At 42.2% G+C, this 24,077-nt stretch overlaps 4 protein-coding genes across 7 annotated transcripts; 2 read left to right on the top strand and 2 right to left on the bottom strand.

The window, feature by feature from the left end:
• The first annotated feature begins 251 nt into the window (after positions 1–251).
• LOC113025913 (syntaxin-2-like) lies at positions 252–5,298 on the top strand. 4 transcript variants are annotated; one of them, XM_026174155.1, is made up of 9 exons: positions 252–298; positions 749–793; positions 1,107–1,206; positions 2,086–2,160; positions 2,552–2,613; positions 2,773–2,881; positions 4,229–4,302; positions 4,417–4,554; positions 4,643–5,298. In XM_026174155.1, the coding sequence occupies exons 2-9, from the start codon at positions 755–757 to the stop codon at positions 4,814–4,816; spliced, it is 771 nt and encodes a 256-aa protein (XP_026029940.1). In that variant the 5' UTR covers positions 252–298; positions 749–754; the 3' UTR covers positions 4,817–5,298. The 4 variants fall into 4 exon arrangements, with proteins under 4 accessions (XP_026029940.1, XP_026029941.1, XP_026029938.1 ...); XM_026174156.1 differs by lacking the exon at positions 252–298 and adding an exon at positions 369–390; XM_026174153.1 differs by lacking the exon at positions 252–298 and adding an exon at positions 375–435.
• Positions 5,299–6,358: 1,060 nt separating this feature from the next.
• pgam2 (phosphoglycerate mutase 2 (muscle)) lies at positions 6,359–8,273 on the bottom strand. The gene is made up of 3 exons (XM_026174157.1): positions 7,738–8,273; positions 7,441–7,621; positions 6,359–6,839 (listed from the first exon to the last, which is right to left on the bottom strand). Exons 1-3 carry the CDS (start codon positions 8,152–8,154, stop codon positions 6,670–6,672), a joined length of 768 nt encoding a protein of 255 aa, XP_026029942.1. The 5' UTR covers positions 8,155–8,273; the 3' UTR covers positions 6,359–6,669.
• A 3,383-nt stretch (positions 8,274–11,656) lies between these two features.
• On the top strand, positions 11,657–14,569 carry nefla (neurofilament light chain a). The gene is made up of 4 exons (XM_026174152.1): positions 11,657–12,780; positions 12,902–13,026; positions 13,489–13,889; positions 13,980–14,569. The coding sequence occupies exons 1-4, from the start codon at positions 11,737–11,739 to the stop codon at positions 14,306–14,308; spliced, it is 1,899 nt and encodes a 632-aa protein (XP_026029937.1). The 5' UTR covers positions 11,657–11,736; the 3' UTR covers positions 14,309–14,569.
• Positions 14,570–17,203: 2,634 nt separating this feature from the next.
• Positions 17,204–22,087, bottom strand: nefma (neurofilament medium chain a). Its single transcript, XM_026174158.1, has 3 exons — positions 20,793–22,087; positions 19,860–19,984; positions 17,204–19,749 (listed from the first exon to the last, which is right to left on the bottom strand). The coding sequence occupies exons 1-3, from the start codon at positions 21,849–21,851 to the stop codon at positions 18,114–18,116; spliced, it is 2,820 nt and encodes a 939-aa protein (XP_026029943.1). The 5' UTR covers positions 21,852–22,087; the 3' UTR covers positions 17,204–18,113.
• Positions 22,088–24,077: the final 1,990 nt, after the last annotated feature.

Consider the following 24,077-nt stretch of genomic DNA (forward strand, 5'->3'; position numbering starts at 1 on the left):
TGTGATTTGAGTAATTGTTGAAGGAAAAAAAAGACCTGCCCATTAAAACCAGTTAGCTAGGGCTTGTTACCAAACATTTGTAGAGGTGTTTGTGGGTATTGGGCAATTACAAGCTATGCCCTGGCTGCAGTTAACCGCACAGCATACAGTATGTTAGCACTGGGATTCGTACTGGTTAACTCCCGTGTAGGAAAAGCCTTTCAATCCCCTAAATCTCACTCCCTGGTATAGTTCTAATGCTAAGTCTCGGTGAACTACAGTAAACAGACGGCAGGTGCATCACTCCCACACCTGCTCCGTAAGTACAGTACCTTTAGCCGCAGGACAGGCTCTTTGTTTGCTTTGTTGTGACGGTAACGCGCCTGCGTACCAGCGCACTTTATTACACAGGTGAGCTCATCGAGCTGTGCTAACAAGAGGAAGGGCAGAGAGCAGGTGAGGCCGAGCCTTATCGCCAATACCGAAAGTAACAGTATTACGAGGGATTCTTCTTTTTGTCGTTGTAGTCACCGTAATGCCGACCGTGTGTTAGCCGTTTGGTAGGTTTTTAAAAGATTTTTAAAGTGAAAAGACTTTCTCGGAAAAAAGCCTACATCCAGTTTGTCTCGCTTATACCAGCAGCGCGCTTTGTGTTTTGTTTTTTAGTATTAGATATTAATGCTAAAACATTCAAGGGATTTTCCCTGTAAAGGTGGTGTTTTTCAGATCTCTTTAACGGACTAATGTCATTTTTCCTCACCTGTAAAAGGACGAAATGACGGCCACGAAAGACATGGAGGATTTTTTCAAAACGGTAAACATGACACAGCTTTGAGCTACGCTGTTCTTTCTGAAATAGCTCAAATTTCATATGTACAATATTTTAAAGGCAATACTTAATACATAGGTTAACTGTCATAGACTGTGTAATTACATTTAAATGTGTAATTTCTGGCAGGGGTTGTCTGATAAACGTGTGTTCATTTTGCTAGAAATGTGTTAGCCTCACAAAAGCAAAGTACCATGTGTGCTGTCAGACCAGTTCCCACCACCATACCCCATATAATATTTTCATGTTGTGTGTTCCAAGCTGTGTAACAGTAGTGTTTGCATCCATGCATGTGTAGGTGGGGGAGGTGAGAGGCCTCATTGAAAAAATCTCCTGTCAAGCAGAGGATGTGGGGAGAAGACAAGCTGCCATCCTTGCGTTTCCGAGTCAAGACAAGAGTAAGTGCTGATTTTTATTTTTATTTTCAAAAAGAAGCAAGGACAAAAGTGAATTCTTTGTTGTTATGCTGAAGCATTCAAACGGTCTCAAATTCTCCTTGTCACACAACAGCAACAAGAAACACACACAACAAAGAGTCTAAACAGCCTTTGACAAACACACCTGAAGCTGTTTGTACAGCAACAGACTTGGTAAATGTTACACAGATCAACATGCTTAGGAAGTTTAGATATAGCTTCAAAATCTGCATATACTCACACACATATACACCCACAGATGGAGATAATAACAGTGTAGCGTGCAAAAGGTCACGAGGTACCTCAAATTAAACCGTCTCCAGCTTGTGGTGGTATTCTTTACACACCGTTATTAAGAAATGACTTGTTGTGCTTATAGCAGCGGTGCATTTTGTAGTTTATTTTTGAGTAGACAATATTAATACTCAAAAATGCAATTTCACTGGCCTCTCTAAGATGCTCTTTTTATTCCTACTCATGTTACTGACCCAGTGTCAGTTCCCCAGCTCTTTCTTCTTAGTACCACTTATCTTTTATTTAACTTTTTTTTAACATTTTCTTGTCCTATCCCAATTTTGAGACATTTGAGACATAAAATGAGTAATGTTTATTTTAAATTGTACATTTTCTATTATAAATAAAATATGTTTATCAGATTTGCTGATCAATGCATTCTGTTTTTATTCACATTTTGTACAACATACCAACTGTTTTTAAAATTGCAGATATAATATGAACATCACAAAAGCACTATATATAAAACTTAATCCTTTTTGACACCCGTGGTGTCTGTCTGTGGTGATATTCACCACACACAGTAGTTATTTCCTCTGTGGACTGAACTTGTTTTGTTCTTCCCAGGAAACAAAGATGAGCTGGAGTTGCTGAACAATGAGACCAAGAAGAATGCTAAGTTAATCAAAGCAAGGCTAAAATGTAGGTGGACACATTTTTTTGTAAAGCACTGCAAAATTAGCTTTTATGCAGTGTAAGTTTTTGGCATGCTTCAGTGCAGTTAGATAAAATTTATCATTTTTTTTATATGAATAATGCATATTTAGCTGTGTTGTTATTGTTTAATATAATGAAATGGGGAGGATCAGTGCAGCTGAGTTCCTCATACAGTGGGAATAGTTTGTAACACAGGATTTGACTTGTAAATGTGTAAAAAGGAAGTGTGGTGTAGCCCACTCAACATGCCTTTTGTAAACAAGCTGACAACAACACTGAGCTCTTTACTGTAACTGCAGAAAAGGACTGTGACATAGCAGACTTTGTTTAGTTTTCACTTGGTCCTGTATTCATGTTAGATCGGATTGTTTTTCAGCAATGCAGAAGCCTGGGGATGAGACCGGAGCTACAGTAGCCCAACGTATTAGGAATAACCAGGTGTGCAAGTAGTTTTATTTCCTGTCACAAACCAGGTGCAAGATGATTGTCTGACACTCCTTTGCAGTTTCAAACACGCCCGACAAAATTACTCCTGACAGAGGTCTCTTTATTGACATTTGAATTGATTCACTTCGTTCTCTGGCTCTCTTTCAACAGCACTCGTACTTGACTCGGTGGTTTGCTGAAGTCATGAAGGGTTACCATGAGGCACAAATTTCCTTCAGAGAAAAATGCAAGGCAAAAATTCAGAGACAGCTGGAGATTGGTAAGTTGCCAAATCTAAAAGGGAGCACTTGTCCCTCCTCACCCTCACGTCAGGTTGTGTAAATGGATTTTATTTCATACACCAGTCCATACTGCATTGAATGGAGGGCGCTTCTGCCAATGCTTTACTAGCAGGAAAACCTACACTAGTGTAAGTCACTGTGAGGGTGTTTGCATAGTAATAGCACTTTGGATAATAAGCTGGTGTCATTTTGGAGCAGCAATTTACAGTCTACAGTTTATGGTCAGCGCTCTATTGTAAATAAGTGTCAGGTTCATTGTTCTTTCTCATGACTCACTACTTCACAGTATTATAACCAGCTTTCTATTATACGTCATGTTCACAGTTTTCTTTTTCTCCTTTTGTAGTCTGAAGTTATTTTGTACATTTAAACAGTAAAGCAAACTGTCCTTTCAATTCCTGTTAAAAACAGTGCTGCCTTACAGTTTACATGCACTCACAAACTACTTTATTAGATACACTTTATTATTATCTAATAAAGAGACTGGACTAACTTTCACCTTAATTCTTCATGGCTGCCAGCCCATCACATTCAAGGTTCTATGTGTTCTACATTCAGAGATGTTTTTCTGCATGTTGTAATGAGAATGATAATTTGAGTTACTGTTGCGTTCCTATCAGCTTGAAGCAGTCTGGCCATTGCCTCTGTCCTCAGGCATCAACAAGGCATTTTTGCCCAGAAGACTCATGGGGTATTTTTTTGGCCTATTCCCTAAAAAAACCCTAGAGATGGCTGTGTGGGAAAATCTCAGTAGATCAACATGGTCACCTTGTCCATGTCTAAATGCATGCACTGCGTTGCCATGTGATTGGCTGAATAAAGAGTTATGTTAAAAAGATGTTGAATAGGTGTACCTATAAAGGTGGCAGGTATGCTATGGTAATTGCCAGTATGTTAATGCCATTAAATTAGATTTTTTTTCCTTCAAATCTGCAATTAATATTGTACTAAGCAGCTGGCAGGGTGAACCTCTGTTTAATAAGCACTCATACACGCGGTTCCCCATGATGACATCTAGAATAGTTACAGGGTGCAGTGTATCTGTGAAAACTGCTTTTAAGTGTAGTACTTAAGCTGCTCCACAGTACGATACACTGTAATTTAAATGTGCAGTAGTACGTTTAGTAAACAGACTAATGTAAATCATTATATCAGTAAGTAGAAGTTGAGGTGTAATTGCACCATCCTGTGGTGACTATCTAACTGGCATCCTTGGCAGCACAAAATAAGTCTTGGTCTTTGTCTGTTATTTATTTAGTTGTTGTTCAATAAATTAAGTTCCACAAACATGATGAAACTTATTTAGTATCTTTTGTTACTTTCAGTGAATAAAAGCACTACAGGTAAAGAGTTGGAGGAGATGTTGGAACGTGACAATCTTGCCATCTTCATATCTGATGTGAGTGGAATCCAACATCTTTTTTGGGGGGGTTACTCAGATAAGCAGTTTTTGTAGGTTTGAAGCCATTTATATGATAATTCAAACACAGCTTGAGCATTTTCTCTTTCGCAGATCACCTCTGACAGTCAGATTTCCAGCCAGGCTTTGACTGAGATTGAACTTCGCCATCAGGAAATCCTCTGCCTCGAGTCCAGCATTAAAGATCTGCACGAGATATTTGTTGACACTGCCATGATGCTGGAACTCCAGGTAAAACAAGTTACCTCGCGTGGGAATGTTTAATGAAGATTAATGTAACATATTTGTGAATGACATTCATGTTTTTTTCTTCTCCCAGGGCGAGTTAATCAACAACATAGAAAGAAATGTCACAACTGCTGCAGAGTATGTAGACAGATCAAAGGAAGAAACAAGCAGAGCTGTTGACTACAAGAAGAATCCTTATAAGATAACATTTCTGCCGAACTTCATGAAGTCCCTCAAGAAAAATAGTGCCCCTGATCCTGTGTGAACAGTGACTACACCAAATGTCCTGGTGTGCATTGAAGTCAGTTTTATCTGATTTATGTTGCCTGTGTGCCCCTCAGGCTCCTTTCTAAAGGATTTTGATGACGCTGTTGTTTTAATGAAAAGAATTCATTTGATAATAGTAAAACGATTCTGTGGACAAGGCAGCAGCTTCCTAACACCACCTTCAGTCAGTGTATTTAGATTCCTAGTCCTCAGGGTTTAGGTTTTAGAAATGGCAAAACAGCCCCTTTTATGTTTTCCTTCAGTCTCTTATTTAGCCAGTAGGTGTCATGACAACACTACAGTGTTCCTTCTCTATTTGCTGCCCTTTAAAACTATGGTGCTGCATATTGTGTTGTTTTGTTTTTTTAATGTTTGTTTTTTAATGGTTTAATATAACACTGTGTTAAAGTGAGAAAAAATGTCTGTAAACTGACCACGCCGATCTCAAAATAAACCTGTGAGGAATGGTGCGGTACTTAATTCATGGGTCTTGTATTATGATAGCACAAATGAAAGAGGAGAAGGGATTGCTTTGATGATTGAAGGCAGAACACAGGCAAAATCATATTTATAATGTAAGTGAAGGTCAACTTTAAGTTGATTTGGTTCAGCTAAAAAGCTATATGTTGTTTTTAGTGCGCACAGTGGCGATCCATATTATGGGCAATAGTAGCAGAAACATTCATTCAGAAACATTTGGATGACTGATTAGAAGGTTAGGATTTCAAGCTTCCCTGTACCGTAATGTTAAGCACCCAGCCTTCTCTTTAGCAGCACTCCATACTCTGACCTCAGTTTGCTAACAAGATGAGAATGTGCGACAATCAAAAAGAATGTTACTGTGGTGTAACTTTGTGAAAAAAAACAAAGGCTTGCATTAGAATGCTGTTGCAGGCCTGAAGAATTTCTCCTCACATAAAATCACTTCAAGGGGACAACTAAACAGTCTGGATGTACTTGCAGGAAGATGACAAAGCGTCTTGTGCTATTAAGCCATGAAAACAACTTCTACAGGGATGAACCATTCTTCCAAAGGTTGTCTTGGTTGGGGAATAAATTTGCATTAATTTTCAATAACACTTTGTCAAAAGGGACAAGTCCACCCAAAACCTTCAAGAAAAATCTGGAAATGTCTGCATTTATGTTTCTCCCAATGACTGCAGTCACTTGTCTGTACTGACTCTTACCTGGGCCTTAAGTTCAATAGGTACCTGTTTAAAATTATTGCGTGTGTTCGTTTTTCAGTGAGATCTGACTGGAGTGGAGGATGAGCAAGCATATTCCTGCATTATGGGAGTGCTGCCAGGTTGAACCCATTGACTTATCCATTAGGCTGCGTTTCTCGCTCTCTTCCCCCCTCCTCCCCTCGCTACAGCTCCTGGATAAGATTTCACAGCACCTTTAGCACTTTGCTGAAAGCTCGGATTTTCAAACAGGGAGGGAAGAAGGATGGGAGATAAGGATGACGATGTAATTTAAAGACACAAAAAGAGAAAAGAGGTGCAAGAAGATAAGGAAGACAATGAAACTGATACAGCACTACATAAAAAGATGGTTTCTTTATTGGTTGCGCCAGGTTGGCGAGGGCCCACAAAATAGGGCTTGGCCACAAAGGACTGAGTGGTGTGTGATGACATCAAATGTTAGGCCCTGCAGTTTTGCTTTGAAAGGTTATCCCTGTGTTTGTCATTTAAGCAAACAGTAAACTAATGGGCTGAAAGTGGCCTGTCTCCAAAAGAACCATTAAACGTTTCCCCAGTTGGAATGGACAACAAGGATCTACTAATAGATTAGAGGAAAAGGTTGAAGGTGGGTAACAGTCTCTTTTTCTGCCTCTACAAGGAGTCTGGCTTATTTCTTCGCTTTGCCCTGGGCAGCTACAGCCTCCATGGCCTTCTTTACAGTTTCCTCATCACCGAGGAAAGACATGGGCTTAATGGGCTTCAGGTTGGCATCCAACTCATACACAATTGGGATTCCCGTGGGAAGGTTCAGCTCCATGATGGCTGCATCAGACATACCTGGTGATGCAAGCAGACAGAGTAGATGAAGACATGCGGAGATCAGCATCAGAGGGTACAATACACTGTACTGTAAGTCTGTTAGAATCCCAGCAACATAGACAGGACAACAGATGGACAACAGAAAAAAAAAAAGTAAAGCATGTTTTCTTTATATCTCAGTGTATTTTAAGTTCCCTCAGATCTGCCTCTGTCTTTCAACACTGGACCTGCCACTCCTATCTGACATTTACTATTGCCCTTGAAGCTCTTTAAAACCCTTATCCGTCTCTGGGCTGCTCCTTGAAAAAGTACAACCTTTCTACATAAAGGTCGTGACTGTAATGGGAACCAAGCTCATGACCCTCTACCCTGTCCCTGAGATCTGGTGTGAGCCTCTGCTGCTATTTATAGACAATCCACAACTCTTGTCTGTATGTGTGTAAAGTCTGTGTAAGTGTGTGACACTGGCTATTCAGGTCAACTTTCTGCAGAACTCTTTGGCTATCATGAAAGAATTTCACTGTTAAGTGTTCTGCAGTGTCATTTTTTAAGTCACTCTATCTACTGTGTCCGACCTTCTCATTCTTTTCTTTTTGTAAACTTTGTCCACAGTGCTTACCCTCTAAGTGCTTGACAATGCCACGGAGGCTGTTCCCATGGGCAGCAATGATGACATTCTTCCCAGCTTTGATTTCAGGAACAATGACTTCATTCCAGAAAGGCAGAGCGCGGGCAATGGTATCTTTAAGTGACTCACATGTGGGCAGCTCACCAGGCTTCAAGCCTTTGTAGCGTCGAGACTGGAGGCAAAAACAACACCGCAAAGTACAAAAGCTTAATAACTGACAGCACTCTCAAGCAAATTCTGGAGCAAAGTAGCTTAGCTTTAAGCTAAGCTACTTTGCATTTGTCTCACCTCGCTGATGATTTTGTGATAAGGGTGGTCCTTATCCATGGGGGGAGGTGGGATGTCAAAGGAACGACGCCAGATCTTCACCTGCTCTTCACCGTGCTTTTCAGCCGTCTCGGCCTTGTTGAGCCCAGTGAGGCCTCCGTAGTGGCGCTCATTCAGACGCCAGGTACGAATCACAGGCAGCCACATCTGGTCTGTGCCCTCCATGATGGTCCACAGGGTCTTGATGGCACGTTTCAGGACAGAGGTGTAGCACACATCAAACTTCATGCCTGCCTCCTTGATAGCCTGGGCACCACGCTTGGCCTCCTCCACTCCCTTTTCACTGAGGTCAGCATCGAACCAGCCACAGAAGCGGTTCTCTTGGTTCCAGGCGCTCTCGCCGTGGCGGACAATAACCAAACGATGGGCGGCAGCCATGCTTAATACTATTTCCCTAGATTTTTACTTAAACCAGACACAGAGCCCTCAGCCCTCCTAAGTTGTGGACACTCACACACACTCTGGCTGACCAACAGTAAGCCCAAGGCAGCATACCACACCCTTTTTATAGCAACCTGGATCATGGCAATGCCTAGCAGACAGGCCTTCTTTACTTTCCCCCTGTGAGAGGCCTTCATACTCTGATGGACACACTGGGAGGACCAATAGAACCAGGCCTCTATCCTGGGACATGTGGTGTCTGGGAAGGCCAGAGGTCAGATACTGATCCAGAATAGCAACATGACTTTTAAACTGACATCTGTGCAAGAAAAGTGTAAAGATCAGAGTTGGAACCTCATGCTCAGATGAAGCATTTCCTCACTCTTCAACTCACTGCACAGTGAAGATTTTGTATGTTTAGTAAATATTTGTCCACAGGGCATTTGTTGTGTAGGCATAACAGTGACTATATGACTCATGTAGGTCCTCTGTGTTCCACTATGGCTGGAGAAATTCCATTTTCAGTGTGTCACTAAACAGCTGCATACAGTAGCTGCCAGTGCCAGCAGAAAAAATAAATTAATAAATTAATAAAAAAATACACACACACACACATATATATATATATATATATATATATATATATATATATATATATATATATATATACATATATATATGCGGCTGACTACTGGTGCTAGATTTACTCTTACTTCTATAAACAACAATTATGTATTATCATAAAGAACAAGATAAAGGTTCATAAACAATAAAAGGAGTGTGTAAAAGTCTGTCAGAAGTGCCTATCTTGGTGCAACATAAAGACATTATCAAGTCAGTGTAAAATCTGAAATCAGGGTAATATATAAGGTGTTATTTCAATTAATCACCTCTAGGAGCTGCTCTAATATCATGTCGATTATGTTTACCATTGTATTACATGAAACTTGTTTTTATGAGATAAAAACACCACATAAAAAACTTTGTGAATTACAGTTAGAATATTTTAGGGGTATGTTGAAAACAGAATGAGTTACAAATCCAATAATCCACTTTTCTCCATATGATAGAAAATTGTCACCATCTCTGCTGCATGCTTTGATTAAAACTTAATCACTTTGTATCCTTAGTCTTAAATAGAAAAAGGCCTGGCGCTCCACCAAAGTGAACCTATGACATATGCTACTGAGACAACATTTTTAGTATTTTTCATTAAATTTAATGCTGGGAAGAGAAAATACACTGACAGACAAAGAGCTGACAAAGCAGGGGCATTGAGCTGCAGAGCTAACAGGAAAAGTAGATGCCTTGTGTCCTGAACAATCAAATTTATGATCCAGAGGAAATACAATAATCCAAAAATAGAATATTAATGGAACTCCAGGCATGAAGCCAACCTGCATCATGTGATCATGACATTGAGATTTTCTTCTATACAGAATATAAACTAATGAGAAGGACTGTGACAAGGAAGAAGAAAAGTCACTATTTTTTTTTTTTTTCATTTTTATGGCTAGTACAAGATGTTTAACAGAGAATGATGAGTATAGTCTTTCAACGAAAAATTCTCTGTGTGCTGCCTACCATCAAAAAACTGTCTGACAAGTCTTGCAGAATGGGAAAAGTTAAGTTGGAAAATAAATATAATATAAATACTTGCATTTAACAAATACACAATTGGTTATTATGTTAATTTAAGTTGTGTCTGGTGGTGGCTGGATAGATGAATGGATGGTATTTTTGGCCCTCTGGTGGTCAAGCTGGACTAATGCATCTTATTAGTTTATTTCACCAAGACAGCAGATGCTATCATGGATCACAAAATTGTTGCTCTAATCAGAAGTATGATGCTGGCATCGTTTTTTGTAAAATGCTAGCAATGTTGAGTGCGATAATACTGTCGTCTTCACATGTAGGCCGAGCTTTTATGTTAGTCAGCATCGTGAAGGCAAGAAGTACCAACCTGGAAATTAGCGCTGTAAGTGATCTAATGTGCTTGGGAAGAGAAGTTAATGATCTACTTTCTCTGTTTTATTTCCCCAGGTCCTGTAAGCGCCTTGTCTGCCAGAAATCGCCCCGATGCAGATTGTCATACTGCTGTTACGGTGGGAAAAAAAAGTGTACACAAGGGAGTTTATGTGATCACAACTGTTACGATGACTCAGCCAGCAGCGCAGCCTATGCAGCTCCCACAGAAGCCCCCCCACCTCCCACCACCTACCTCCTTTTTATTTGGGCACAGCACTGCCTATAGGCACCAGGGGCATTTGCTGCAAAGGCAAAGAACACCAGCCATACATGCTGTAGAGCTTTCCCATATACGACAATAGACAACTACACAAAACTGCACAATTCATGCTGCAAAACACTGCAATGCACTTCACTTATTCATAAAGCTGGAAAGAAAAATGAATCTTTGAACGGAAACTCTTTACTTCACACGCACACACACACATACACACACACACACACACACACACACGCACGCACACACACACACACGCCATATATAGCAGTATGGATATGTTTTCTCCTGTTTCAAATCATGAGGGCAACACAATATGTAACTAGTCACTGAATATTTTAAATATCTTGTGTCGCTGTTATGGGCAATATGATGCTCTTGAGAATATTTGTTCTATATATATATAGCAGAAGGGGTATTTGGGTGAACACACAATTTTCAACTTCTGCAGAAAATGAAATCACAGTAAATATTCTTTAACTAAAGGATCAAAGAAGAGTATTAAACACACCCTGCATGTAAAAATTAATAACCTTTAACAGCAGACAGTTGAGAAACCTGTTGAGAAAAATGAAAATCAATTATGGTATTTTTGCAAGCTTTGCTATACCTGTTGATACCATTGATACATGTTGTATTTATTTATAGTTCAGACATTGTTTTAGCTGCACATTAACCCACTCTAAGTCATGCCTTTAATAGTGTTATGCCATCTGTTTGGGTGGGATTTTTATCATTGCAGGTGTTGAGGCCATGGCTGTAGTTCTGCTCCCCACCACACACAGAGATGCTGTGTCATGATTGTAAAATGAGGACACCCCGGCCCCACCCTCACCCTTTTTTCTGCAGTGAGTGAGGAGACAGAAAATGTGTTTGAGTGATATTTTGTCATTTTTACAACATAAAATTACTGTAAAAACTGTACAGTTTCTTAAAAAGATCAGGTTATGTGTTTAAAACTGGCCATGTGATAGACTTTTTTAAAGTTTTGCTGTAGTCTTAAAAATTACTGTAAAAAGCTGTTTTTATATTCTAGTTTATTTAGAAACTGTTTTTCTTCCTCTCTGCTTTTAACCCTTGCTCATTTCCCTCCTCCGTGTATTCCCATGGCTCATATCTTTCTCATTTCTTGCCATTGCAGTGTAAACCTATCAAGCCTTCATTGTCAGAGGGTGCAGAAAGTGCTTGCGTCAGCCCCCACCTTCCAGCTATAAAAGCGCAGGCTGCTGCAGCAGCAAGCAGTCAAGACTTAAACCCAAGCCCTTCGCACTCCTCCACACGCACACATACAGCAAGAGGAGAGGAAGAGCAACTTTTCCTCCCAACACTCAACCATGAGTAGCATCGGATATGACCCTTACTACTCCACCTCATCATACAGACGCTATTTTGCCGAGCCTCCTGCACGTGTGGTGGTGACTAGAGGGAGGACCCTCTCTGGCTTCTCTACTCATGCATCCCCACTGTCTTCCTCCCGTCTGCAGTACTCCTCCCCTGGCCGTGTGCTCTACTCTTCTTCCTCACCAGCTTCTTCCCTGGAGCTGGAACTCAGCCAAGCGGCCCAGATCAGCTCCGAGTTTCGGGCTGTACGCACACAAGAGCGCAGCCAGCTGCAGGACCTTAATGACCGTTTTGCCGGTTTCATCGAGAGAGTGCGTGAGCTGGAGCAGCAGAACCGTGCCTTGGAGGCAGAACTGCTGCTGCTGAGGCAAAGGCACTCTGAGCCGTCCCGCCTGAGAGCTCTGTATGAGCAAGAGGCCCGGTCCCTGAGAGCAGCTGTGGATGAAGCTAGGGCAGAACAACAGGCTGTCCTAAGTCAGAGAGAGAGGCTGGAGCAAACCCTGAGTGCTCTGCAGGGTCGATATGAGCAGGAGGTGTTGGCTCGTGAAGAAGCTGAGGGCAAGCTGATGGAGGCTCGTCGGGAGGCCGACGAGGTTACCTTAGCAAAGGCTGAGCTGGAGAAAAGTGTGGAAATCCTGCTGGACGAGCTGGCCTTCCTCAAGAGGATTCATGAGGGTGAAGTGGTTGAACTTCAGGCCCAAGTCCAGCTGGGTGTGCAGGTGGCTGTGGAATCTGAGGCTGCCGCTCCAGACCTCTCTGGGGCTCTCAGGGATATCCGGTCCCAGTATGAAAGGCTGGCTGCCAGGAACATGCAGGCAGCTGAGGAGTGGTTCAGAAGCAAGGTAGGCTCCCTGACTGAAACTGTGGCCCAGCACACTGATGCTGTGAGAAATTCCAAGGACGAAGCAGGAGAGTACCGACGCCAGCTACAAGCCCGCATACTGGAAATCGATGCATGCAGAGGCCTCAATGGATCCCTGGAAAAACAGCTGCATGACATGGAGGAGAAACAGAGTGCAGAGATAGCAGCTATGCAGGTCTGTAAATGTCGTCCAGATCTTTGAAGTATGTTACTTATGGTTTTCATTTGATCCTGCAGTATGTTATTTCCCTTTGTCTCATTGTATAAAATAACACTTAACTTTGATTTTTCTTTAGGATACCATTGCAGAACTGGAGAGTGAGCTGAGGGGCACTAAACAGGAAATGGCCCGCTACCTGAAGGAGTACCAGGACCTTCTGAATGTCAAGATGGCTCTGGACATCGAGATTGCTGCATACAGGTAATGGGTGAAACAGGGAGTGAGTCTGATAAATGATAAAGGGTTTATTTTTAGCGTTGCAAAATTATATAGAAACTCCTATTTAGAGGCACCTAGGAAACTGATGCTTTTGGATTTGTATCAGAGTCAGTGAAGTTTTTTTTTACATTTAATGTCTGAGACATGCAGGGGCGTAATTTCCAGGGGGGTTATGACCCCCCAATAATCAGACCCAACCAAAAACCCCTCCCAATAAAATTATGAATTGTCTTGCATAAATAGGCTGTTGATTTTCTTTACTCATTTCAGTTATTACCAGCAAAATAGTTTAATCATCTCAGAATTTGCCCAGATTTATTTATTTATTTAGACAGAGATCCTGACAATATAATTCTAAGAGTAAATAAATGACCACTTACTGTTACATTTAAGACCCATGCTTTTAACTGATCTCCCATCCTTTCTTTTCATTGTTTGACGCAGGAAGCTCCTGGAAGGGGAGGAGTCTCGCTTCAGTGTAGGTATGGCTGGGGGAGTGTCTCCGTTGTACAGCCACAGTTTGTCAGCACCCTCTTTCGCTAGGCCCGTCTTCTCCAGCCTGAGCTCTGGCACCTCCTACCTGATGACCTCACGCCTGCTCAGCTCCAGTGTCAGCACCACTGAAGGCATCATCTCTGCCAGCCACGCCCAGCAAGCAGAGGCCAGCCCACCTGGTGAGGAGGAGGTGGAAGAGGAGGAAAAGGAGGAAGAGGAAGCTAATGAAGAAGAGGTGGGAGAAGAAACAGAGGAGAAAAAGGATGAAGAGGAAGAGGAAGGTGAGGAGGAGGGTGAGAAAGAAGATGAAGCTAAGGAAGTAGAGGAAGAGGATAAGGAAGAAGGCGAGGGTTGGTTTAACTTGCTCAGTCATGTTCTATCAGTCAAATAAATATCAATTATTAGTGTCATGGTAACTAAATTGTCATCTCTTGATTCAGGTGGTGATGAAGAGGAGCAAAAGGAAGATGCAGCAGAAGCTGCCGAAGATGAAGGAGAGAAAGAGGGAAAAGATGAAGGGGAGGAAACTGAAGCACAAGAGGAGGCAAAAGCAGAAGGAGCTGATGACAAAGAAGATGATACAAAAGATGAAGCACAAGAGCAGGAGGAAGTTCAAAAGAGTGAGGAGAAAGAAGATAAAGCTGATGACAAAGACGTGAAAGCTGTTCCAAAAAAAGATGACAAAGCCGAAGCAAAAAAGGAGAAAGTTGAAGAGAAAGCTGCCCAACCTGAGCCAGCTGAAGAGAAGAGCACAAAGGATAAAAAGTAAACCGTTATGGTCAAGACTGTCCACAAAAAAACTGCAGCTTAAAGACAGGTAGAGGCAACAGTGCTGTCCTCTTAGATCTGCTTGTTAACATGGTGCTCAATAACACAGTCCAACAGCCATTTAAAGCAACAAATCAAGGTTAAATGCTTACCAATGTTCCGAATAGCCCATAAAGGTCTTGTTGCACAGTTCTGAGTGAATGTAATAGTGTATGTGTGTGAGAGTTCTGGTGGGTAAATAAATTATTCTTAAAGCCGTGCATCTCACTGATTTTGAGCCCTGATTTAAAGATTATGCTGACATGCATACAGATTTATGATATAGTCCTCATAGGCACTTGGAAATGTAGAGACATGTGTTGATTTATTATTTCCTTAACAGGCAGAGAGGTGAGCAGCCCAATCACTTACCACACTCACACTGACAAATGCAGACATTTAGAGTCACAACATTGCCTCTAAGATAATTGCTATCCTGCTGTGTTATAAACACTGTCACAAAAGATCCTGCTGTAGTTCAAGATTGATTTTGAACATCAAAGAATGTGGCTTAAAAAACCATAATCTTCATCTTACAAATAAAAAACTGTTTAGTAGTAAAATCAGATTAAAACTTTCATCTTCTATACTGTCTGAGATCACTTGCTGCTCACCATATACTGGGTTACAGAGCAAGTTTGTAACTTTTGAATGTTGCCAGGATTTATAGTGAGTATCTAAACTCACTGTGTAGTTTACTCAAAGTATCACATATTGCCTCTTTAAGAATAACATCCAATGATAGTCACTAGCCTAGTCCTTCAAAGATCTGAGATCATTATGCATTGGAATGAAGGGGAAATGACAAATGAATATGAGGAAGAAAAGAAGCATCAACGGGTGCGAAGTATTCATCTTTATTAAGCTAAGGTAATATGCTCAGTATGTTATGTATGTATCAGAAATATCACAGAAATATATGCTGGCATTTACACATAGCTAAATTTCATTTACCACATTACAACTGTTTAACAGCAATGAAGAACTGAAAAGAAAATCATCCCAATAACATCAAAAACGTGTTCCTCATGTCACCAATTACATTAAAGCATTGTGATCTAATTGAATTCCCTACAGAAGGAATTGAGAGTAGTGAAGTTCAGAGCATTAAAAGGCATGTTTTCAGACTATAACAGAGATATTTTTGGTGTTTATGGATAGTTACCACCTTCACCTGCTGAATCATTTGAATTGTGATTTAAGGGGTGGAGTTTGCTGACACAGGCTGCTGTTGTTGGTAGACTGGGAGTCACTGAACTGGAAATGTCGCCAATGTTTGTGATGTGAGTGCCTTGTAGGGCATTTTAGGTTTATTAGCATTGATTACTACCATTGATTAGCAGCAGGAGTGACAAAAGTACTGACTTTCTTTATTTAAGTAGAAGTACAGATGCCTTTACTCCAGTAAAAGTTGTAGTACTGAAGTGACTTTTTTACTCAAGTAAAAGCAAAAAAAAAGTACAGGCTCTGAATTTACTAACAATGGAAAAAGTAGCTACACAATTCTACTAGCCATTTTTGTACAAATGTAACTGAACCTTGTGCTATATTAATATAATAATAATTAAATATTAGTATATGAGAATATAGAAATTATTAACATTTTAACGTTCTAATTTCAATCAAACTGCTGTGTTTGAATCTATTATACAGGGCACATGCAGTGAAAGAAAATTTAAAACAAAAATGCTATTTTCTGTCACCTCCGTTGCAGACGAGGACTTTCCCTCCACACCTAAACAGTAAAACAAGGCAGGGGTTAAAGTGGGTGGGATTCAGCAGGTCGGGAAACCCCGTGTAGTGATCTGTGTACTGGATCAGCATGGGGAAAATAATCACAACTCACAATAATTTCTAATATAAGCTTCAGTAGATATTCTTGGTGTACATGATGTGAACAGCTGACCTGTTGCTCTTTGTGGATTTATGCAACTGAACTGGCTGATGTCCATCCCCTACAGTGACACTACTTTGTTTATACTGTCTTTACACTAGACTGTATAAAGTTGGAAGTCAGTGAATGAATCTAAACATCATCAGCTTAAATGCAAAATTCATCTTTGTTTCGCTTGATGTAACATCCCTTCAGGCTTCCTCCTCTTCTGTAGTGCTAGTCACATTCTGAAGTACTGCAAACACAATTTAAAGTGACGCTTCTCACTTTTAAGACATACTTTTATTTTAATTTAAACACCACACAGCCAAAGTTTACGGATAAAGAAAGAGAGGAATGGAGGCCAGAGAAACGAGCTTCCATGACTGCCAAGTTCGTTTGGTTTCTTTAAAAAGAAAAGTAGCAACAAGAACCAAACTCGCTTGTCCAGGACTTAATGTTTCTAAACTGGTGCAATGCGGAGAAGTGCGAGTACACTACGAGATACTTTATTTCCATGCATTTATTTTTAAATGAAATTCATGCTGATACTAATGATTAACCAGTGACACCCAACCAAGATCGCCCATGGCATTGTTTTCCCAATTATCTCAAATAGCTCCCTGTAGTTAATATTCTGTTATCTCTCCTAATGTGATTTTTTGTTGTTGTTGTTGTTGTTGTTTAAAAATGCCATTTACACACAAACACACACTGGTCCACGTCATTAAATTAGGCTTTTGGAACCCTTGTGGTGGGTTTTTAAAAAGACACTGATGCTATTTAATACTGATTTTCTGCACCCAGCCTGTTAGTGATCACATCTGTCGTCACTGCTGGGTTTATGTTGCTGTTGACAGGAAACAAACCACAGTAACTACATTCAATTGCTAATAAACTATGTAATATTCCGTAGCTGTAATGCTGTATTGCTGCAGTGCTGTATACAGTTGATTAAAAGAATAATAAAGTGACAACAGACAGTTGGCGTTTTGAAGATCTTTATGACATTTATTGAGCAAATGCTGCTGGGAAATTGTTCATGATGAGTAAAGTCATGGGATTGCAAACAGTAGCACCTCATTAAATTCTGTATTTAAATTCAAGTCCATCCTATGCATACAGGAATGCATGTTTCTATCATTTACAGTATATATTTTTTTCAGTTGCAGTCAGGTAAACATAACAGACACTGATAAAAAGCATGTTTAAGGCTAGGAGTTTCTTTAGGTTTCTTAAGCTTTATCTGCTTCGGTAAATGGATGTATATGGTATTGTGTTTATCATATCACCGTCCATTTCTTCCGTCACTGTTGGCTGTGTATTTGTTGTTGTTAGTTTCTTTTTGGCTCAGTTGGTATCTTCACGTGTCAAGTAAGGCTTCGTCAGTAGAATACATATGTCTGCATCGAGGACCCTCCATCCGCCAGTCCCCCACTTTTGCTTCAACTCCAAAACCCTCTCCGCAGTAATATTGTTTATTGATTGCTTTCTAGTATTTACTCTTTTTAAGGTGTATTTCTACCATACAGAGAGGAAAGTATTCCGCTCCCCTGAGCTAACATGCAGAGACACCCCACCCACCCAAGCACCCACCCATTCGTGAGCTCACCCACTAACTGCAGAAAGGAAAAAAATATAAGGAAGAATAAAATATCTCAGTCACTTGCTCCTGTCCGCGTCTGCTGTGAAGCCCGTTTGAAGCTTTCACTCAACATGCATTTTTGAAATTTGTAGCGTTTAACTTTTGTCTTCTCGCTCTGACTTGTTTTGTATGTTTGAGAGTGGTTATCTTTATTACATCGCTCTAGCTGTATGATTTTCTTTGTTATGTTAGTTCTGGATTGATTGCTTGTGTTGTTCTCTCCCCTTCCTCCCCTCCTTCTCTGCTCGCTCACTCACTCTCCGTCACCTGCTTGATGGACTGAGTGGAGTGTTTCTCGGTCTTCTTAGTAGAGACCAGTTTCTCCTGCAGCATCTCTTCCGCCTCCTTCACTGTTTCGGTCACAGTGACGGACTTGATGACATGCTTTGACCCATCCTCTCCGGTGGTGATTGTCTCCACGGTCTTGGTGATCACAACCTTCTGGCTGCCGTCTTCCTTGACAGGACTCTCGTCTACGCCGTTGGTGATCACATCAGCTTCTTTTCCTTCATCCTTCTTCTCTTTCTCCTCAGGGCTACTCTTGTCTATGTCACCGTTCATGGCAACATCTTTCTTTTCAACTTTCTTCTCTTCTGTTGGCTCGCTCTTTTTCTCAGTCTTGTCTTCAGTGCTTTTAGGAGCCTCAGGCTTTGCGGTCTCGGTCTTTGGGGATTCAGCTTTTGGGGAGCTAGATTTTGGGGATGCTTCTTTTGGAGACTCTGCTTTAGGAGAAGCAGGCTTGGGAGATTCAGATTTAGGAGACTCTGGTTTTGGTGATTCAGACTTGGGGGAGGCAGGCTTAGGGGATTCAGACTTGGGGGAGGCAGGTCTAGGAGATTCAGACTTGGGGGAGGCAGGCTTAGGGGATTCAGACTTGGGGGAGGCAGGCCTAGGGGATTCAGATTTGGGAGACGCAGGCTTTGGGGAATCTGACTTTGGAGAGTCAGGTTTTGATCCCTCTGTTTTGGGAGCTTCTTCTTTCTTTGGAAATTCAGGTTTTGTTTCCTCAGATTTAGGAGCATCTTCTTTCTTGGCCTCGGCCTTTGTAGCTTCAGTTTTTGGAGCCTCTGTCTGGGTTACAGCTGGTTCTGAGTCTGGCTCATCTTTTCCCTTCTTCTCATCTCCCTTTTTGCCTGCATCCTCTTTTTCCTCCTTCTCATCTCCACTTTTGGATGCTTTGTCACTACCTGCATCTTCATCCTGATCTCCACTCTCTTCTTCAGCACCTGCTCCCTCCTCTTCTCCACTGCCCTCTTTGTCTCCAGCCTTCTCTTTGTCAGGAGAGGCTTTAGACTCTGGAGCTTTGGTGCACAACATTGTCTCCTCAACTTCTTCCTCCTCTCCTCCTCCCTCTCCTTCTTCATCACCTCCCTCTGCATCATCCCCCTTTTCTCCCTCATCCTCACCCTCACCACCTTCTCCCTCTGCTTCTTCTTCCTTCTCATCCTCACCACCTTCTCCCTCTCCCTCTTCTCCCTCATCACCACCTTTTTCATCCTCCTCTTCCTCCTTGCTGGGCGCACTTGAGCTAACTTTGGCTTCAGTGACAGCTACGACTTCTTCTTCTGCTTCTCCTCCCTCCTCTCCTTCTCCCTCTTCCACCTCACCCTCTGCTTCCTCTCCCTCTGCCTTCTCCTCCCCTTCTTCCTCTTCACCCTCCTCTCCTTCCTGTGTGGCAGAGAGCTCTTGCGCTAGCTCTGCCAGGGCCTCATCCATTTCAGCCTTCTCATCCTCAACCCTTGTCTCCTCAATGATCTCCTCCACAAACTTGTGCTGCACCTTAAGCTTTGTGGGCTCCGACTTAGGCTTAGAGATTTTAGTGGTGGTGACAGTCTGGCGGTAAGGAAAAGTGCTGAAGTGGGTCTCCTCACCCTCTAGGAGTTTCCTAGTGTAACAAATGCATAAATTAGATATTTAAAGTATGCTTCTATATGAAAAGGACTGCAAATATTGTTTCAAAATTAAATTTCAATTGTGCATGAGTGTATCCTGTACCTGTATGCAGCTATTTCAATGTCTAAGGCCATCTTGACATTGAGCAGGTCCTGGTACTCGCGCAGGTGACGAGCCATCTCCCATTTGGTGCTCTTGAGCTCATTATCCAGCTGGTGAATTGTTTCCTGAGTGAAATACACAAAAATCAGCTGTTGTTATAGGGTTGAATATGTTGAATAATTTAAATGCAATACGAGGTCCAGTGCTCAAAACCAGTCTTCATGTATTATGCAAATTTTTTTTGAAGCCTTAATAGTTTTTCCAAATTATCTGTTGCAGTGCTGCCCATGTCTTTCTGTAAACTCTGCAGACTCTGCGCAACAAGGCTGCTTGCTTTTTAATACATTCTGACGCAATACAGTATTCTAGAGATGTTGAATGCCTCTGTTTCAAGGGCAGCCTCCGCACTCTTTCAATACACCCCCACCCTCGCCCTAAAATCTCAGTGGTGTGATGCAAGGACAGAGCCAATCAAGGCATCGACCCATTGCCTCTGACTCAGCAAGAGAGAGAGAGAGCGGGAGAGAGAGAGTCTGCTGCAGCGATTCCCTTTTAACCATTTCGTGACTCTTGGAAATCTCTCCAGCTTGTGAATACAATCAGCCTGCTTAAGAGAAAAGTGTTTGTGCTGAACAGTCACAGTTAGGCAGAAGGGGACAAATGTTACAGAACCTGTCAAAGATAATAGAAACTAATATTTTATATTTGTGAATCTTTTTTTTATTTGATTTTAAAGGCTCACGCTTAAATGCTGCGTCAGTAAAACGTAAATGTGTCCTATTAAGGACATCAACTCTTTTATCAAGTTTTAAAAACAGGCTACACAATTCTTTAAGAATAATCTATGACATTTCAAAACAGAATTGCCTTGTTTTAGAGTTGAACGTCTGTTCTCAGCCCACCGTCACCGCTCTTACCGGGCTGCCTTCTTACCTGCAGGCTGGCCAGGTCGCTGTTGTGGCGGTCCTCGATGTCATTAAGCTGTCTCTCCAGTGAGTCTCTTGTACCGCGGACGGACTCCAGCTCCACCGTCTTGGACTGCAGCTGACGGCGATAGTCGGCTATCTCGTCACGGGCGGACTTTATGGCGTCCTTGTTTTGCTCTGCAGCCTCGGTCAGCTTGACGTAGCGGCACATGAACCAGTTTTCCACCTGCTGCAGGTTCTGGTTGGAGTGGCCCTCCAGTTCGCTTCGAATCTCCCGGAGAGCCTCGGTGATGTCAGCCTTCTGGAGGTCTTTCCTTTCCACTGTCACCTGAGACGCCTGAATCTGGGCGATGAGGTCGCTGACTTCTTCCTCGTGATTGTTGCGGATGAAGGCGATTTCATCCTGCAGCGACTGAACTTTCTTCTCCAACTCAGACTTTACCAACTCCGAGTCGCTCATGTCCTTCTTCAGGACACGGATTATGGCCTCTGTCTCCTCTCGGATGCGAGCTTCTTCTTCAAAGCGGTCTCTGATCCGCTGGATGTCCTCGTCGATGTGGTCCGTGTCGAGCTGAATTTGTGCCTTGTCATGGTGGATTTGCTCCAGCAGCTCCCGTAGCTCCCGCAGCTCCTGGTCATAGAGGTCGTCCATCTGGGAGCGCGACACCTGTTTGTGCCGCAGTGCCTGGATCTCCGCCTCGATCTGCTTGTTCTGCTGCTCCAGGTAGTGCACCTTGTCAATGTAAACAACAAACCGGTCATTGAGCCCTTGAAGTTGCTCTTTCTCGTTAGAACGCTTGTAGTCTCCGTTCAGGATAGAGGTTTGACTATAATCAACGCTGTCGGCGGAGCTCAGCACAGCTGAGCTGTATGCCCGGGTTGCCGGCATATTCACGCTCCTCTTGTAAGACGTGGTCACGGTGGAGCCGGGACTGGCCCGGGACCAGGACTGGGACCGAAAGCCGCTGGAGGGGGTGCCGCTGGAGCGGCTGTAGCCATAGCTGGTCGTTCTGGTATCCATAGTTCTCCTGAAGGGACTCCCTACAGTGTCCACCGGGTAACTCATCCGGTTAGACCACAGAAGGGGATGTGCGCAAGAATGAAGGAGGACGGTGCAGGACGTGCAGGAGTGTGGCGAACGTTTATGTGGGTGTATGTGTGCGTGCAGGTGAGGGGTGTGTGGCTCTCACAGCGACTGAGACCTCCTCTGCGTGCTCCTTATATATCCGAGGCTCTGCAGTTGCCAAAGCAAGTATGAGGCAATTTTATTCCATCCACTGAAATAGGGGGAGGGGAGGGCGCATCCCCCTCGGGCCGTCTGCTAATGGTCCGGGGTCCCGTTCAGCCTGAACCACGTGGGCTATACGGGTTACGTGGGTGTCCGGCTTAAAGTAACCTGACAAAGTAGATAGATAGATAGATAGATAGATAGATAGATAGATAGATAGATAGATAGATAGATAGATAGATAGATAGATAGATAGATAGATAGATAGATAGATAGATAGATAGATAGATGTAGCCCCCTCTTAGTTCAGCACCATGGACAGCAACATGCAGTTCAACAGCAGTATCAGTTGCATTTATTCTCGGTTGAAAAAATAAACATTCTTATCCTTCTTGTCAATAATACGGTATAAAGAAGGTAAAAGGGAGTGCCCACCCAGTGATCCACAGCGTGTGTGTGTGTGTGTGTGTGTGTGTGTGTGCGTGCGTTCCTGTCTGCATGCTGTATTTTTGTGTTTACATTAATATTGTCCATAGTTTGTCTTTTTGGGATTTTTAGTCTTTGTTGGACAGAGCAGTAAAGAGCTTATATTAAAGTAGGAGGAGATCAAGGTGGAATGACTTGCAGGAAATGGCCCAGGGTGGAATAAAGCCTGTGCCTTCCTTAGAAGCCTTTTGGCATATAGGCAACCTGCTCAACCAAGTGAGTTATAGTGGCACTCCATCCCAAATAAATAGCTTACCTTATCAAACATCTATGGCCACACATACAGATAATTCAAACTTTAAAGTTGAGTGTTTTTTCTGTTTACCAACACTTCTAACCATTAATTGATTTCCAAACTTCCGTGAAAAGAAAAATATCATCATAAAGAAGCTGGATTAATTTTCATGAAGAGAAGTCTGTTTAGGTTAAGGCACAGCTACAAAGTACACTGAATTTTCCAACTCCTGACACAGTCTGTTCTTACAATTGAATGTCTAAACATCAGGTATTCATTCAATAACTTGGTTAACCGACTTTTGTTTTCTTTTTAATCTCCATCATGACAAAATATAATCTTTGTTAATTTACAGAACTGTTTAGAAATTAGTCTGTACAACCTACACGGAAATGTGTTTTAGCTACAACACTGTAATAGTCAGTGTTTATATTTGTACATGCTGCACGTAAACTTTCTTCCAAGTTAGTAGGATTTTTGCATGGGATTTGTGAGTTATCGAAGCATTTGATAAGGACATTTCACCCTCAACAAATGAAGCCTCACTGTGTAGGTTGGCTGCATTGTGGCTTGGGCCATCAGGGTATTGATCTTCTGTCAATCTTGAAGCTTCACTCAAATATCGTGTGACTTTGATCAATGTGAAAATGATTGTTGAAGGTAATGCACCACAAACAGCTGCATCCGCCTTTTTTCCCCTCCACTGCTTATTTAATTCTGTCAAAATTCTCAAACCTCTCCTCTGCAAGTGCAACCATATTTAAAATCCTGCAAAGCCAGTGCGGACATAAGGACCAAGACAGATACTTTATTGCACATCTGGAGATTGCACTTTAAATTTAAAGCTTTTCAAATAATAATAATAATAATTATCACCTTGATCTACAGTTTATGTCCCCCCCCCCCCCCCCCCCCCCTCATTTCCTTCTGCTGAAAGGTTTAGTCAGGCAGTACAAATGCATCAAGCTTGGCCAATTTTAGATTGCTCCAGAGACAGAAAGGCAGACAGCGAGAGAAGAAGAGAGAGAGGAAGACAGAGAGGGATACAGAGAAAGTCACAATGACTTTCTCGCCCTGTTTATGCATGTCTGCCTATTCTAAGCGCCATCGTGTATTGTAAGTAATTATACTCCAGGAGCCACACCCCAGTCTCTCTGTTTGCAGACTTTACTGTGCCCTTGATCACTGTCCCATGACGTTCTCTTCGGGCCCTGATACTGGCTGCAGGATTTCAGACAGATATATTTGCTGTAGGGCTGTCGACTCAGAACCTTGAGGTGCTTTTAGATGCCCTATGAGGGCGGTGGTGGTGTGATGTACAACTTAGAGTGAGTGTGGGTGGG

This window comes from Astatotilapia calliptera, chromosome 7 (genome assembly GCF_900246225.1).
Source record: "Astatotilapia calliptera chromosome 7, fAstCal1.2, whole genome shotgun sequence".
In the NCBI taxonomy this organism is placed as follows: Eukaryota; Metazoa; Chordata; class Actinopteri; order Cichliformes; family Cichlidae; genus Astatotilapia; species Astatotilapia calliptera.

Excerpts from the sequence above, each read along its gene's own strand:
- nefla (XM_026174152.1), top strand. The coding sequence starts at position 11,737 with ATGAGTAGCATCGGATATGACCCTTACTACTCCACCTCATCATACAGA. Across the intron at positions 12,781-12,901 it reads CAGAGATAGCAGCTATGCAG|GATACCATTGCAGAACTGGA; the intron begins GTCTGTAAATGT and ends ATTTTTCTTTAG. Across the intron at positions 13,890-13,979 it reads GGATAAGGAAGAAGGCGAGG|GTGGTGATGAAGAGGAGCAA; the intron begins GTTGGTTTAACT and ends CTCTTGATTCAG.
- nefma (XM_026174158.1), bottom strand. The coding sequence starts at position 21,851 with ATGAGTTACCCGGTGGACACTGTAGGGAGTCCCTTCAGGAGAACTATG. Across the intron at positions 19,985-20,792 it reads GCGACCTGGCCAGCCTGCAG|GAAACAATTCACCAGCTGGA; the intron begins GTAAGAAGGCAG and ends TATTTCACTCAG. Across the intron at positions 19,750-19,859 it reads ATTGAAATAGCTGCATACAG|GAAACTCCTAGAGGGTGAGG; the intron begins GTACAGGATACA and ends TTGTTACACTAG.
- pgam2 (XM_026174157.1), bottom strand. The coding sequence starts at position 8,154 with ATGGCTGCCGCCCATCGTTTGGTTATTGTCCGCCACGGCGAGAGCGCC. Across the intron at positions 7,622-7,737 it reads ATCACAAAATCATCAGCGAG|TCTCGACGCTACAAAGGCTT; the intron begins GTGAGACAAATG and ends TTTTGCCTCCAG. Across the intron at positions 6,840-7,440 it reads CATTGTCAAGCACTTAGAGG|GTATGTCTGATGCAGCCATC; the intron begins GTAAGCACTGTG and ends TTGCATCACCAG.
- LOC113025913 (XM_026174155.1), top strand. The coding sequence starts at position 755 with ATGACGGCCACGAAAGACATGGAGGATTTTTTCAAAACG. Across the intron at positions 1,207-2,085 it reads GTTTCCGAGTCAAGACAAGA|GAAACAAAGATGAGCTGGAG; the intron begins GTAAGTGCTGAT and ends TGTTCTTCCCAG. Across the intron at positions 2,161-2,551 it reads AATCAAAGCAAGGCTAAAAT|CAATGCAGAAGCCTGGGGAT; the intron begins GTAGGTGGACAC and ends ATTGTTTTTCAG.